The sequence below is a fragment of the Phoca vitulina genome, unplaced genomic scaffold (assembly GCF_004348235.1).
Source record: "Phoca vitulina isolate PV1807 unplaced genomic scaffold, GSC_HSeal_1.0 scaffold9, whole genome shotgun sequence".
Classification (NCBI taxonomy): Eukaryota; Metazoa; Chordata; class Mammalia; order Carnivora; family Phocidae; genus Phoca; species Phoca vitulina.
In genome coordinates, this window is record NW_022589712.1 from 14,704,575 (window position 1) to 14,722,181 (window position 17,607).

A 17,607-nucleotide genomic window follows, 5' to 3' on the forward strand; every position below is an offset into this window, starting at 1 on the left:
CCATGATTCATTGTTTGTGCATAACACCCAGTGCTCCATGCAGAACGTGCCCTCCTCAATACCCATCACCAGGCTAACCCATCCTCCCACCTGCCTCCCCTCTAGAACCCTCAGTTTGTTTTTCAGAGTCCATCATCTCTCATGGTTCGTCTCCCCCTCTGATTGATCATTTTTGTAACTGAATTTTGAACCAAGAAAATGAATAAATTTTAGTACTTGACAGACCATTTGCAAATGTTGGACTTAGGGGGAAAATTTAAGTATACATTTAATATCAACTAAATTAAATAAAGTATCCTTACTAAATAAAAGTATTTTATTTAGAATACTAATTATTTATGTTTATCAGGCATTTAAGTCATGCCCAACTTTGTGCCAAGTGCTGAGGGTCACACTGCAGGGGAAGGGAAAAACCAAAAGTAGAAATTCACAGTTCCAGTTTCCCAAGGAATTTAACATGGGCAGAGGAACTTGTGCATAAATAATACTAGGGAGTTAAAATAAGGGAAAGCAGGAAGAAAGCAAGCACTGAATGAAGTATTCTGCCAATCTCTCACTCCACACCAAACCCTGATGATATTATGAGGTTGCTATAAAACCCCATCCCAAAGCGTCAGCAGCATTCAGATCCTACCAGATCTGAAGATAGGAAGCTGGTCAAGTGGGAGAGGTTCCCAAAAGGACTTTTTTACAGAGGTAAAACCAGGACAGACATCTCAGTGCAATGAGCTATTCTGTAGTCCTATTCCCGTGTGTTTATTGATGGTAGACTGTCCTTTCAGCCTGGGCCACTAAAGCAGGAGGGCCAGAGCCACATCAAATTCCAAGCCCATGCCGTGGTCATTGATAAAATGTGCACCCACAGCTTTGCACCCCGTAGCCGTTCTAAAACTATTCACTGACTGACCCTCAAGTAAGTTTTGTCTTACATATGAGGAAAATGTGAGTAGGTTGTATTTAAGTGTTCTTGGAATTATTGTTCAAGGCCAACACCTTGAACTGCCCTGGGGGCAGGGTACAATATGTACTTACAAAGCTAATTAGAGAAGTCTCACCTTGAATGGAATTATGAGTCATGATAAACAAAGAGCAACACATGTTTTCGGTTTCCTATTAATAGAATATATTGTGGAGTATGAATGTAATTTTTGAAACACGTATTTTTTTTTCAAAACAATATAAGGTAAATGCACCTAAGAGTGTCTTTATGAACAGAAAATGTTATTCAAATATAGGTATTCTTATACCTGAATGGACTTCCACATGAACCTCACTTCAGACTTACTCAAAATCAGACCTGATCCTATCATTCCTTGGCTGACACATCTTGGCAAAGTTCCTATTTATCTTTAAACTGCAGTTTAAAGCTATCGTCATGTCACTGCATCGTCATGTCACTGCAGAACCTATATAATCTTACTCCAGCCTGTCCATCCATCTTGCCTCAGCACAACCGCAACTCTTTTCTGATTCTCTTCCCCACCCTCCCCACCCCTAGGCCCCCTGACATTATGACATGGTGCCTTCAAAAATCTCTGCTTTTCTTCTCTGTTTTCTAGGCCAGAAATGTTCAGCTTGGCTTGTATCCACCTTTCAAGATGCAGCTCTAATGTTACTTCTTCATTTCCCCTCTTTCAGCAAAGTCTAAGCTCCTCAGTGACAGGGATGAAACTTCACTCTTCACTGTATTTCTGTCTCCTAGTGCTATGTCTACCTAGCATCATAGATGTTTGTAGAAGGAACACAGACATGAGCAAATGGGGAATGAATGAGTGAATAATTACTAGAAGTGGCCAGACAGAATTGTTCACTCCTTGTTTATTAGACAGGGACTTGGTTCATTTCTTTAGTTTAGTTCTTAACTACACTGTGTTATATTTTATTGTATACATGTCCAGATTTCCAGTCAGACTGTACATTTTGTTAGGAAAATAATCAAGTTTTATTTATTTTTGTCTTCCCAGCATCTGATACATAGGATGTCCACACATGATTGTTAGATAAGTGGCAATCTTAAGCAATTTGGTTTTTACTCCTTCCTGAAAAGAATGGGAAAACATTTTTTCTAAAAAAATATGCTGTGTAACAAAAAATACTGCACTGAACTAGGCTTTGCAGGTGAAGACTGGCTGGTGGTCAGCCTTGAACCTGCCCTCTGCCATTGGCAATCCAATGGATCCTTAGTTACCTTTAATGTAGTCTGGCATGAAATGCATATCATCACTCACTGATAGTTCATCTTAAGTGTGCTTTCTTCTTCTAACTGAGTTTCTGCCACAAGGATGCTGAAATACATCCCATCAGGGCTGGAGTAATCAGAACTGTGAATTCATAATCTGTTTGGTGACAATCCATTGGAAATGTACATTTTTTTTCCTCCCAGGTATTCTTCATATGAGTCTAAATTACATAATGTGTGGAAATAATTTTTATGACACCATGAGGTTTCTGTCTCTGTTACATCATTATCACTATGTTGAGCATCATCATAGCTGATATTTATTGAATGTTTCCCATGGACCCTGCATTATTCAACTCATTCAAATCTCAGATACTCTTCCTTTACTTTTATGTTATAGATGAGGAAACAAAGACACAGGAAGGGTGTACAATTGCCCCAAATCACACAGCCACGAAGTGGCTGAGCTAGGCAGGACTTTGGCTCTAGGCAACTTGGCTTTAGACCCAGTGCTCACTTTTGCCCACAAGGGAAACTTGAGTGAAGTCTCTCCTCTGCCCACAGGGTAAAGAAGCTGAAGGAGACCCTGGTTGCCGTACAGCAGCTGGATAAGAACATGAGCAGCCTGAGGACTTGGCTGGCTCACATTGAGTCAGAGCTCGCCAAGCCCATAGTCTATGATTCCTGTGACTCAGATGAAATACAGAAGAAGCTCACTGAGCAGCAGGTAAAACTTAAAACAACTAAAGGAAGTAAGTAGGCTCTTGAACATCTGTGCTCCTGGCCAGGATACAGAGGCAGATGTGAGATGGTGAATTGAGATGGAAAATCAGGAGGAAGCTAGACATAAGATTGCTGAGAAAGGGGAGGCTTGGGCAGGGCAGGTCTTTGGGGCAAACAGGTCCCATGTCACTAAGGAGTTGAGTCTAGCAGATATGCTGTCATGGGGTTAATGTCGTTGGTCCACCAAGAAGACATGCTAAGCTGCTTGAGCCTCAGTGATGTGTCTATAACAGAGCTGACATTTTATTTATCTCTTTGTGGGTCATGAGCCCACTACTACATACATAGAAAAGAGACTTTTTTTTCCCCCTGCATATAGTGTTTGAAGAAAGATTACAGTGTATTCTTAGAGTTTTTAGAGTCTAAAACATTTTGTTTTGCGAGAAGTGTTGCATGATCTTCAGACCACACACTGTAATTTTACCTTCATTTTTGTGGCAAAGATAGCACATCACACCGGCATACAATACACTACCCAAAAAAAGCAAAAGAAGAGTGACCATGAAAAACACATACAGAAAGGATTTTTTTTTTACCTCCTATTCCCCTTCCTTATTTTTACTAACCTTAGCAGACTCCAATGGTTAGTAGTAAATGCCATAAAACCCCCATAAAAAGTATTGCTACTCCATGCCCTTAGATTGTCCTTGAAGATTCTGTCCACACTTTTGTTACTTCCATTGCATTTAGGCCATGATAGCCAAGTTGCTTAACTTAAAAATACTACAAAATATAAACAGACTTATTTATGAAATCTTATGAAATAGTTTATATACTTACTTCATTTTACGAACTATTTAAACCAATGCAAATAGATATTGAAATACAGTTTTTAGATATTGGGATTATTTCAAAAGCATTTCTTCTTTAAAAAAAATTGTTAGCAGGACATTTTTCCATTTTTGTAAGATTAAAGCTCTGTGATGGATTCTCTCATGTTTGAAATTCTGATAATTGAGCTGTTGGGGTTATAGTTGGCCTCCAGTTCCCTGAATACTCCTGCAGAACATGGTAATGATGTCTACCAGTGAGAAGTGTTTAAAAACAGTTAAAATCCTAATAGTACTGTAATTTGGCAAATGTAAGACAATCAAAACAGTATCTAATTAAGTATGGCAAATTTATCATTTGCCTGACCTACTTCTAAACCCCAATAAAATTATAGGAAAGGGGAAAAAAGGTCAAAACCCACAATGGCAAAGAGACCAGGAAAGAAGATGATAGAGATGACAGACAGCCATCAGAATTTTGGAAGGCAGAAGTGGATAGATGAATAGTTACTGGTGTTTGCGGAATGGAGGATAGAAATCTGACTCATGCCACAGAATTCCAAGAAGGCTCCAGGAGTGGAAAGAGTAGGTCTGCAGGGCGTTAAAATGGAAGATTTCTTGAAAGTCTGAAGGAGTGGTTTGACTGGCAGATTCCCTCTAATCCAAGCTAGCCAGACCACTCTGCCTCATTCACTCCAGCGGAATACCCGAGGCTTACTCTCTGGTGGAGGCAAACCCGGAGGGACTTTGGGTTTGGGGCTACAGGGTACCATTGAGGCTGAAGCCACTATATGAAAAATAGATTAAATGAAATGCTCTGGGAGGGAAAAATGAAACAAGACACTGAGGGTTGCTGGAGTGGAGGGGAGTGGGAGGGATGGAATGGCTGGGTGATGGACATTGGGGAGTGCTGTGAATTGTGTAAGACTGATGAATCACAGACCTGTACCCCTGAAACAAATAATACATTATATGTTAAAAAAAAGAATTTTTTTAAAAAAAGAAATGCTCTGTACCAGATAGTATGACTCCCACCCCATTGCCCCAGCTCCCACCATGTCACTAGCCAGCCTTATATCACAGCCAGAATTCATGGAAGAGTTTTAAAATCCAATTCAGTTATTCCATTAAAGTCCCCCACAAAAAATAAAGAAAATAGAGAGTAAGAAATTATCAATGTAGTAATGTAAAAACAAGCTGAAAAATGTATAGAGTTGACCCTTGAACAATATAGGTTTGAATTGTGTGGGTCCACTTATTTGTGGACTTTTTATACAACAAAATATGCAGTACTGTAGATTATTTTCCCTTCCTTATTATTTTCTTTTCTCTAGCTTGCTTTATTGTAAGAATACAGTACATAATACATATACCCTACAAATTATTTGTTATTGGATTATTTATGTTTTTGGTAAGGCTTCTTCTGGTCAGCACTTGGCTATTAGTAGTTAAGTTTTGGGGGAGTCAAATGTTATATGTAGATTTTCAACTGTGTGCAGGGTTGGCGATCCCAAACCCCACTTTGTTCATGGGTCAATTGTACTTCTAGAGCACAAGTCCTACAAATGCCCAGGAAAATTAAAAACAATGCAAAGCCATTATAAAATTACAGAACACGGGAGGCAAAGAGAAGATCTTGAAGGTTTCCAAGATGGAAAAGCCTGATTTCTCCAAAATAAGGATGGAAGCTAAAAGATAATGACACAATGCCATCAAAAAGCTGGGAAGATTATTTATAATTTTTGACACTATACCTGCCATTTAATATATAAAATACTTACTTCCTAATGCATACATTCTCAGGAAGCTTATGAAAGATAGATTGCATATACTAAAATGAGAAGAAAAATAATATTCAACACGAGAGAGAGAAGCCAATGCCCAGGATTGATGGTGAGGGACCGTCCCAGATACCAGCTGCCCCGCAGCCTGGAGCATCACTGTTCAGATTGGAGTAGGGAGTTGGGTGCTCTGGGAGGGATGTCTCCAAGGAATAAGACAGTCGAACTTGATTACCTGATTACCTGATTACTTGATTACCTTAACCATACTGGAAGGAGTTTATTAACTCCATAGAGAAAGGATAGAAGCTAGGAATAGTCATGTTTTAAAAAGAGGGAGAGAGCTATTGATTCCATATAACACAAAAAGTTATATAAGAAAAGAAATATAACCATAGATAGTTTGTTGCTTAGATACAAAAAATATTAAGTAACCATATTAAATGACCAAAATCATGCAAACAATCATTATCTCTTCAGCTATAAGATGTGCTGAAACAGTAACTGGAGCCACGTTGAGTCAGGTAGAAGTTGATTCCGTCTCTACTTTAGAAGCATAGATAATGTCTAAAATTTAAAAATCAAGAACTAGCAACATAAACATGCCACTTAGAAATACAGAAGTTAAAACCAAAGACAGAGCTACAAGAGATGGAAATGGTTACTTCTGGAAAATGAGAATCAGGAGTGAAAAGGGAAGCTTAGCAGTAATTTTTGACTTGTTAATGTATTAATATTTGTTCATACTGCCTTTTAATTCAATTTTAAGTTAAAGTTGAAAAAAACAACAACTGTATACCAATGGTTAAAAGTAAGGACTCCCTGGGTTCAAATCTGAGCTTTGCCACTTTTCTGCATGACCTGAATAATGAACTATTTTAACCCTTGTGTATATAGAATGCTGATAATCAGAGTACATGGCTCACAGTGTTATTATAAAAATTAATGTGAAAAACACTTAGCACAGCACCTAGCACAAAGTGGGTGCTTAGTAAATTTTATTTCAATCCTATCATATTCACCACAGTTTCCTTTGTGGCAAATGTTTAACCATGATGCTGTAAAAATTATAGCATTTGGGATCCATGTTGTAAAAGACAGATAAATAGTAATCTGTCTCCAAAGGGGAAAATTCTCTTAAATATTTAAAAAAAGATGAAACTCATAAGAAATACATTTTCTTCTATTCCCCTCCCTGGAGTTTCTGTATGTTTCTCTTGCCAATGTACATACTTAATTGGGCAGAAATATACATAGACTTGAGATGGCTTCAGAGGACATCTTGTCAAATTTCTCTGTGTTATAAATGAAGAAGTATAAATTCAGAGACCCTATGTGTCAATTCAGGACCATTACTGATGGAGGTTAAAGCTGAGACTAAACTCTTTATCTGTAATAGAGTACTTACCCATAATTATAACCCTCCCTCAGGCTTATTTAACAAAAACTTTTGAGCAGATGTACAAGGGGTCTTTTCTCTAATATTTACTGTGGGAACCTGGCTGAGCTCCTGGAGGTAAATTTCACAAAATTGTGCAGCCCCCTCCAATGACTGGATCCTCTGGAATTTTTAACTCAATTGTCTGTACTGAGCCTCTAGCAATCCATCAGTTACAGCTCTGGTTTTTATACCCTGGCCGTGAATATCTGCTCTGGGGTAGATCCAAAAGTATGTGGAGGAATCACATCATCAAGATGGCCATATAGGTTATTTCTGACTTAAGTCACCCTCCCAAAAAGACCAACAAGCAACTATCTATAGACAGGGCACCATTGTAAAACTCCCCAAACCCAAGGGTAAGGATGAAGCACCAGCCTGGACCCCAGAGACCAGGAAGGACCACATTAAAAGGGTAAGAGGTGTAGTCACACTCTGACTGCATTATCCTTCCTGGCTGGCACGGAGCTGCACCAAGAGGGCACCACTTGGCCAGTATAGGTATCTGGCTCCCCCGGCTTCCCCATCCTTCCCAGGAGGCCCACTTGGGTCTCAACTCATAGGAACCACTAAGGGAACTTCTGATGCTTGATTACTGGGGAGCATTTAGTGAGGGAGAAGGGGGCTGAGGCTTACTGCTACCAGCAGATCGTATTCCTGTTTGCAGCTGCACCCAAGCAGAGATCCCAGCCTGCATCTCTGCCCATCAGCAGAGCCCAGCCACTGGCCCTGTCTGACCTGGGAGTTCACTTGGCAGTTCTGCCTGATTTTGGTCCCCATACAATGGGCCATACTGACCTTGGAGCCCTTTCTACCATCTGACCTGGGCAGGGAAGCCAATTCCTAGCCCCACCCAACAGCTGAGCATAGCCTTCATCCTTTCCCACCAGGAGGCCTGGCTAGAGAACCCAAGCAACCACGGAACCATCCAACAGCCCTGCTCGAGCAAGGGGCCAAGCCAGCAGCCCTACCCAACTGCTGAGCATAGCCTCTGGCCCTACATAATCAGAGAGTCTGGATAGTGACCCTGGACAAGCTCAGAGCTCAACCTACAGCCTAGCCCAGCCACAGAACCCAGCCTACAACCTTAGCTAGCCATGGAGCCCAGATGACAAACCCACTTAGCAATAGAATCCAGCCTATGGCCTTGTCTGATTGCAGAACACAGCCTTCAACCTTATTCAGACAGTGACCCCAACCAATCACCAAGCATAGCCTGTGATTCCACATGACAAGAAAGCCTGGACAGTGACCCAGCTCAACCATGGAGCATAGTCTCTAGTTCTGCACCCTTTGGGATACAGCTGGAGGTCCCTCCTTATCAGAGAGCCTAGCCAGTGACCTTGCCCAGTAGGGTAGCACAGCCAGCAGCCCACCTGATGGCAAAGCCCAGACTATCACCTCACCCAGTTCCAGGGCACAGCCCGCAGCCCTGCACAATCCAAGAGCCAGCCTGAGACCCAGTCCAACTGCAGAGCCCTGCGTGTGGCACTACCTGAACACAGACTTCAGCCAGTAGCACTGTCTAGTCTAAGATCACAGCCTGCTCTCCAGCCTAACCAGCAGTGGTTGCAGAGCTCAGCCTTAGCCCTGCCCAGTCAGAGTCCAGCCAGTGGCACTGCCCTGTCCGGGAGCACAGCCTGGGACCTCACCCACCCAGAGCTGATGGCAGAGCCTGGGCAGTGGCACTCCACCCCCTACCTCAGATCATGGAGCTTTTTCCAGGATAGGTTATATGTTAGGCCACAAAACAAGTCTCAACAAATTCAAGAAAATATAAATTATATCAAGGATCTTTTCCGATCATAATGATGTGAAACTAGAAATCAATTAACAGGAAGAAAGCTAGAAAATTCACAAATACATGGAAATTAAACAACACACTCCTGAGCAAAGAAGAAAACAAACAGAAAATAAAAAATATTTTGAGACAAACAAAAAAAAAAAGAGACAAAACATACCAAAACTTAAGGGGTGAAGCAAAAGCAGTTCTAAGAGGGAAACTTAGAGTGATAAATGCATACATGAAGAAAAAGAATCTCAAATGAACAACATAATTTTTCACCTCTCAAGAAACTAGGAAAGAAGAACAAACTAAACCCAAAACTGACAGAAGAAAGGAAATAATAAAGATTAGAGCAGAAATAAATGAAATAGGGAATAGGAAAACAATATAAAAGATTAACAACACTGAGCTGGTTCTTTGAAATGATAAACAAAATTGACAAACCTTTAGCTAGACTAACCAAGAAAAACAAAGAAGGGCACCCGGATGGCTCAGTCAGTTAGGCATCTGACTCCTGATTTCGGCTCAGGTCATGATCTCAGGTTTATGAGATCAAGCCCTGTGTCAAGCTCTGTGCTCAGCAAGGAGTCTGCTTGAGATTTTCTCTCCCTCTCCCTCTGCCCCTCCCACTCATGTGTGTACTCTCTCTCTCTCTCTCTCTCAAATAAATAAATCTTAAAAAAAAAGAAAGAGAACCCAAATAAATAAAAATTATAAATGAAAGTGGAGACATTATAAGAAATACAAAGGATCATAATAACATACTATGAAGAAATGGATAAATGTCGAGAAACATGCAACCTACCAAGACTGAATTTGGAAGAAGTAGAAAATATGAACAGACCAATAATGAGTAAAGAGGCCGAATCAGTAATCGAAACCCTCCCAACAAAGAAAAGTCCAGGACCAGATGGTTTCACAGGTGAAATCTACCAAACATTTAAAGCCAGTTCTCACTCTTCTAAAAAATTGAGGAGAAGGAAACACTCTCAAACTCATTTTATAAGGTGAGAAATACCAAAGCCAGGTAAGGACACCACAAGAGGAGAAAACTATAGGCCAATACTCATGATCAATATAGATGCAAAAATTCTCAATAGAGTACTAGCAAACCAAATTCAACAGCACATTAAAAGGATCATATACCATGATTTAGTTGGATTCATCCCTGGCATGCAAGAATGATTCAACATATGCATATAAAAATAAATATGATATATTACATTACTAGAATGAAATATAAAAATAATATCTCAATAGATACAGAAAAAAACATTTCACAAAATTCAAAGGATAAAAATTCTCAACCAAGTGGGTATATAAAAGAAATGTACCTCAACATAATAAAGGCTATATGACATCATACTCAATGGTGAAAGGCTGAAAGCTTCTCCTCTAAGATTTAAAACAAGACAGGGATGCCCACTCTCACCAGGCCTATTCAGCATAATATTCAAAATCCTACTAGAGAGTGATCAGGCAAGAAAAAAATAAAGGGCATCTAAATGAGAAAGGATGATATAAAATTCTTTGTTTGTAGATGACATAATCTTACATATAGAAAATCCTAAAGATTCCACCAAAAAACTGTTAGAACTTATAAATTCAGTAAAGTTGCAGGATAAAAATATTAACATACAAAAACCAGTTGCATTTCTATACACTAACAATGAACTATCTGAAAAAAAAAACAATTCCTTTAGAATAACATCAAAAACAACAAAATACTTAGGAATAAATTTAACCAAGGAGCTGAAAGATCTCTACACTGAAAACTATAAGACTCAGATGAAAGACATTGAAGAAGACACAAATGGAATGATATCCCACATTTATAGATTAGAAGAATTAATATTGTTAAAATGAGCATACAACTAAAGCTATCCATAGATTGAATACAATCCCTATCAAGATTCCAATTGCACTTTTTACAGATATAGAAAAACAATTCTAAAATTTGTATGGAACCACAAAAGACCCCAAATAGCTGAAGCAATCCTGAGAAAGAACAAAGCTGGAGTTATCACACTTCTTGATTTCAAACTATGATACAAAGCTGTAGTAATCAAAACTGTATGATGCTGGCATAAAAACAGACACATAGACCAGTGGAACAGAATGAGAGCCCAGAAATACACCCATGCATATATGGTCAACTAATATTTGACAGGGGAGCCAAGAATACCCACTGGGGAGAGGATAGTCTCTTCAAAAAATGATGTTGGAAAAACTGGACATTCACATGCAAAAGAGTGAAACTGGTCCCCTATTTTACAACACTTACAAAAATTAACTCAAAATAATGTATTAAAGGCTTAAATATAAGACCTGAAGCCATAAAACTCCTAGAAGAAAATGTAGGGAAAAAGCTTGTTGACATTGATCTTGGTAATGATTTTTTAGATACAACACCAAAAGTACAACCACCAAAACCAAAAATAAACAAGTTGGATTAAATGAAACTAAAAAGCTTCTGCAAAGCAAAAGTAATGATTAACCAAATGAAAAGGCAACCTCTGGAATGGGAGAAAATATTTGCAAACCACGTATCTGATAGGGTTAATATCCAAAATATATAAGTAACTCCTACCACTCGATAGCAAAAAAAAACCCAAATAATCCAATTTAAAGAATGGGAAAGAGACCTGAGTAGACATTTTTTCCAAAGGAGATATTAAAATTGCCAAGAGGTACATGAAAAGATGCTCAACATTACTAATCATGATGGAAATGCAAATCAAAACCACAATGAGATATGACCTCACACGTGTTAGAATGGCTATTACCAAAAAGACAAAAGATAACAAGTACTGGCAAGGATGTAGAGAAAGCAGAACCCTCATGCACTATTGGTGAGAATGTAAATTTGTATCATCACTATGGAAAACATTATGGATGTTTCTCAAAAAATTAAAAATAGAAATACCATATGATCTAGGAATTCCACTTCTGGGTAGGTTTCAGAAAGAAATGAAATTACTATCTTGAAGAGGTATCTCCACCCCCCACGTTCACTGAAGCATTATTTACAACAGTGAATACATGGAAACAACCTAAGTATCCATCAATAGATAAAAGGATAAGGAAAATGTGGTATATATACACAATGGAATATTATTCAGCCATAAGAAAGGAAATACTGCCATTTCCAACAAAATGGATGAATCTTAAAGTCATTATGCTAAGTGAAATAAGTCAGACAAAGACAAATGTTGTACGATCTCACTTATATGTGGGCTCTAAAAAAAAACTGAACTCATAGAAACAGAGAGTAGATGAGTGGTTGCCAGAGATGGGGGTGATGGTGAGGGAAATGGATGAAGGTGGTGAAAGGGTACAAACTTCCGGTTATAAGGTGAACCTGTTCTAGAAATGTAATGTTCAACATGGTGACTATAGTTAACGATACTGTGTTGCATATTTGAAAGTTGCTAAGAGAGTAGATCTCAACACACACACACACACACACACACACACACATGCATATTGTAACTATGTGAGGTGATGTTAAACTTATTGTGGTAATCATTTCACAATATATTCATACATCAGATCATCACATTGTTCATCTTAAATTTATGCAGTGTTGTTATATGTCAATTATATCTCAATAAAGCTGGAAGAAAACCTTTTGAGTACTTGGGGAAAATTAAATCAAAATGCTATAACTTTTTAAAATGCATTGATTATGTTCATGTACCTAACACTACTTCCAAATGTATATCCTTGTACAAAAGGCACTTTAAGACCTAGAATTTACTTAATGATCTCATTCACAGATGTCTCTGTCTTCATCTTTGAGCAAATATTGAGTTCAATTTTATATTTTTTAGACCAGCAGTTCTTGTGATAACTTCCACATAACTGAAAGAGGTTATACAAGAGATATGAAAGGACTGTTTAGTGAAATAGAAATATTTTTTATAGAATCTGTCTTCTTTTGTCTATTTCATAAAATCTCCAAATATTAATCAAAGATACTTATTGCATTTGACAATAAGCTGATGTTTGCATGGAAGACATTGAAACATGATGTTAAAGAGAAAAATAGGAGGAAGAATACACACACAAAAATATAAATTTCAGCTATTTGAGTAAGTTGAGGAATTATCTTTAGAACAAGAGAAAAGCTAGGCACATCCAAGAATTGTTTTAAAGACAAGGAAAATACATTAAGGACCTTGATGAATAGGGCAAAAAAAATACCAGTAGCCTCTCTTAATAATGAAATTCCTTGAACAAATTGAGTTAAAAGCTCAATAGAAAAAATAACGTACATTTTGCATTTACATTTTATGCAGTTAATATGAAGACTCTACATGGTGTGATACTGGGGAAATTCAGTGCCTTATTTATCATCATCATCTCTCTATTTCTGTCATACCTTTAAAATTGGTCACTGGGGAAGCTGTTGATGTTATGATGTCATATATGATAGAGAACCTAGGTCTTTTAAACCCTGGTACTTTTTAATGATGGCAGAATTAACTGTTTAAACAGTTTGCAGAACTTTGGAAATGAAATCCCAGTTCTTAAGTGCCAGCTATTAACAAGAGCACATGTATTCCTTTGACTGATTGATTGATCAGTGGATCGAAATGGAAGTGATGTATCTATAAAGTAGAGTCTGGGGCAAGATTTATTCCTCAACCACTACAAAAGCTAATTTTACTCTTAATGTAATTAATGTAGTGTATTTCATTTGTTCCATTTATATTTTGGCATAGCTCACATAGCCAAAATATCTCTAGCTTCATTTTCTCCCGTTTTTGAGCTTGCCATATTTCATAACGACGCTGAAGAAACCTCATGCATTCAAGGAAAGGAGATACTTGTCAAGGGTTTGCCTCACCATTTCTTAGTCAGCGAGGCCTGTTGCAGTTTCTCTCATCTGCATCCAAGTATTTGAATAAAGCAGGTCTCATTCCCCACAGGAGCTTCAGAGAGACATCGAGAAACACAGCACGGGTGTGGCCTCCGTCCTCAACCTGTGCGAGGTCCTGCTGCACGACTGTGACGCGTGCTCCACAGACGCGGAGTGCGACTCCATCCAGCAGGCGACGCGGAACCTGGACCGGCGGTGGAGAAACATCTGCGCCATGTCCATGGAAAGGAGGCTCAAGTAAGCAGCGAGGTTCAAAGAGCTGGGGAAGAGGAAGGACCCAAAAGAGAAAAAAAAAAAAACACAACAACAACTACTACCCAGGGCATCCACTGTTTACTATTTCCTTTTGGTTGCAGTGTCCAAAAGGAGCTCTGGTGTCCCAAACTTGCCATCTACATTTAGTTGGGAAAATAAGTAAGCATAAAGGTCATAAGGTAGCTCCCCGCCGTCCCCACCATAGTGGCCCAACACTAGTCACACACCTACATCATTCATGTAATATCATCCATCGCATAGGCATTTGATCATCTCACATCATCACAAGAAAGGCGAGTGCAGGGGCGCCCAGGGGGCTCAGTCAGGTAAGCGTCAGCCTTGGGCTCAGGTCATGATCGCAGGGTCCTGGGATGGAGTTCCACAGCCTGTCGTCGGGCTCCCTGCTCCGTGGGGAGTCTGCTTCTCCCTCTCCCTCTGCCTGCCACTCCCCCTGCTTGTGCTCTCTCTCTCTCAAATAAATAAAATCTTTAAAAAAATTTTTTTAGATAAAAACATTTTAAAAAGAATGGTGAATGCAGTACAGTAAGATATTTTGAGAGAGACCACATTCATATAAGTTTTATTACAGTATACTATTATAATTCTATTTTATTATTGGTTATTGTTGTTAATCTCTTACTGTGCTTAATTTATAAATTAAACTTTATCATACCTATGTCTAGGATAAAACAGAGTATATATAGGGGTTCAGTACTATCCACAGTTTCAGGCATCTACTGGGAATCTTGGAACAGATCCCTCACAGATGGGGGGAGTCTACTATATATAAATATACTGTATACAAATATAATATACTGTAATGTATAAAAGAATTATACCTGACCTAACAGTTTAAATATAATTCAGAAAAATAAAAATATGCCCTTGCTGAATAAGTATATTGTTATAGAACTAGCAGAGTGAAAAGTAATATTATTTTAAAATGAAATAATAAAACAAAGACCTTATCCTTGTTTAGAAAAACCCTTTGAAATTCAAGACATAAAAAATAGTGATGGGTTAGAAAATAATCATAACTATTTACAGCATACAATCCTTTGTAGTGTTTGGAGAACTCTTGAAAGGTTAATATTTGTCTTCCTGTGATAGGTTAATTTTGATGAGGGTGAATTTGACGTTGGACTTCCATGCATCTTGAGACCTTCGTTTTATTTCAGTGGAACATGAGTGTGGCATGAGTGTGCCCCCCAAACCCGGCATTGCGCTTCTGAGCTCCCTCCCACGTGTACAGAACAGTTCACGTTACAGAACAGTTGTGCTTGTAATACACAATTTGACTTATTCCAAAAACCAAAAGCAAACAAACAAACAAAAAAACCCCAGAACTCACAGCTGTTTCATTTTAGCCCAGACAGTTGTCTCTTTTTCGCTGTGCTCACACTTGGCTGACGGCACACTGATTGTTTGGCACAAAAGTTGCTTGTTTGGGCACTCTTAATCCCGTTGCAGGCATCAGGGTTCTGGAGCATAAACAGTCTCAAACAATCGGATCCTGCTTTTTTTTTTTTTTTCATTTTCTGTCTCAGAATTGAAGAGACGTGGCGGTTGTGGCAGAAGTTTCTGGATGATTATTCTCGTTTTGAAGATTGGCTCAAGATTTCAGAAAGGACAGCTGCCTTCCCCAGCTCTTCCGGGGTGCTCTATACAGTTGCCAAGGAAGAACTAAAGAGATTTGAGGTGACTTATAATTCCAAATATTTGATCCTTAGTGTGCTATGAGCATAGCCAGTTAATGGTGTCTCAAGACATAAAGTGACTGTTCACTTGCATAGTATTTGTTGAAGCAGTTGGGTGGTGACTTTGTGGTGATCTTTATTACTGCCTCACAGGTAGGCAAAGAAGCGGGGGGAAAGAGGTTTTTATGTTAAGATTCTCAAGAATTACAAATAAAGTCATATTGGCAAGAAATTCTCTTACAAAGCATAAATCATGATTCCCCAAAAAATGTTGGCATTTTTTTAACTTCATAATTCTTTATCATCAACTATCTAAGATGAAAATATGATGTTTCATACTATCAAAATCTCTCTTCCAAATATATTTTCTTGATCTTTATCTAATTAGAGAATAGGCATATATATATTTTTACATCATTGATAAAGTAGAGTTGGCTCCAGAATTAAATAACACTTTAATCATAAGCCACTTCTAATTAATAATGAAAAGCAGTGCCGTTCTTGAGTCGCCAAGACTTTTCAGTTACAGAGACAAAAAATAGCTGCACCGACCCCAGTGTCTGGCCTGCTTGTGCGATCCTGAGTCCGCTCTGTCGCCGCGGGATGATACAACCCTAACAGCCACTCATTTTCACGGAGGACCTGACATAGCTTAAAGTTCACCATGTTTTCATTTGAAGTTTCTTTTTCCATCAGTTCCCCCTGACAGGCAGATGTGTGCCCATAGATATTGACAGCAAAGTCCCAATGCATGCATCTTACAAAAATCATTCTTAGTTGCTAATTCTGCCCCGAGATCCCTGAGATGCTTAAAGATAAGATGAAATTTCCAACCAAATCCAACTGAATTTATTTTTACCTTGTAATGTCAGTTTACGTGGCATTTACTGAAGCCCTATTAGAGTAAATACAAAGTTTGGTTTTTGTGCTTGTGGGATTTAAAATCAAGGAGTCCTAGATGAGCAACTACAGCAATTTATAAAAATGCTCAAATGCTATGTAAAGTAAATAAGAGTTATTCTGATGTCCGAATATGGATTTATGCATAACTCTACCACCAAATTCCAGGAAAATAATTTCGTGTCTAAAATGTTTTCCCATAGAAAATTTCTCGTGAAAAGCCACAGTGGGGCGTACAGTAGAGTTCAGGTCCTCCCGGCATGAACCAGTGCCAGTGAGGTATTCATGTACTCCATCTCACTACGCTCTGCTTCATAAAGATTAAACCTTCTATAATTGGCTTATACTACAAAGCAGATTATGCACGGTCCTTTTTGATGCTATTTTAGACTCTCAGGTTTTATGGCAAAAGTTAGCCATGTGGTTAGCTTCTATAATAATTAATGTTCTTTCTTAAGAAACAAATAAATTTAAAAAAAAAAAAAAAAACACCAAATGTTGTTTGAGGACAGTCTTTTCCTGTTCAAATGCATGAAAATTTGGGATGGATCTGGGTACCTGCCCCGGGGTACCTACCATCATTCCAGTGGGAAAACGTATTCTGTGACTCCCAGTAATGGCAAAGCTGAACTTTTCTTATTGCTTCATTTTCTGGGGAGTAATTTAAATTGTCTTATAGAATAGGAGATTAGACTTACTAAGACAAAGTCTCTGAAAGCAACTCTCAGAAGGAAAACCGTATCAGAGGCACAGATGTGGCAGCAAGTAAACAGTGGATTGGACCAAAGGAAGCGGAATTTTGTGATTTAGATGAGTCAGATCACTTGATAGTACAGTTTTCTGTCCAATGTCAGGATCAATGTCAGTCATAAATCATATACATGAGTTTGAAAAAAACTTCATTTTATTTTGGCTAAATGATTCTTACGGTAGAACTATGCTGTATTGCAGAGAGAAAGAAGAGTATTTTACTTCAGAAACTCGAAAGTGTACATAGGGTAACCTTAAAAATAAATAGATACAAGTGAATTGGACTATGTTTTAATCATTTAAAAACTATTCATCATTAAAAGTGATGGTGTAGTTATGAAATTTGCCCAAAGTATGTGACCTGGGCCAAGAATGGAATACAA

The 17,607-nt window shown here is 38.5% G+C and overlaps 1 protein-coding gene across 16 annotated transcripts in view; it reads left to right on the forward strand.

The window, feature by feature from the left end:
- SYNE1 (spectrin repeat containing nuclear envelope protein 1) overlaps positions 1-17,607 on the forward strand; it is a 437,497-nt gene that overhangs the window by 392,238 nt on the left and 27,652 nt on the right. For 15 of the 16 annotated variants that reach the window (XM_032407632.1, XM_032407640.1, XM_032407639.1 and 12 more), the window contains 3 exons: positions 2,744-2,906; positions 13,672-13,859; positions 15,425-15,575. In XM_032407632.1, the coding sequence (XP_032263523.1) occupies positions 2,744-2,906; positions 13,672-13,859; positions 15,425-15,575 (502 nt within the window). Of the gene's footprint in view, positions 1-2,741; positions 2,907-13,671; positions 13,860-15,424; positions 15,576-17,607 lie in introns of all 16 variants that reach the window. The other variant, XM_032407647.1, reaches the window with a different exon arrangement.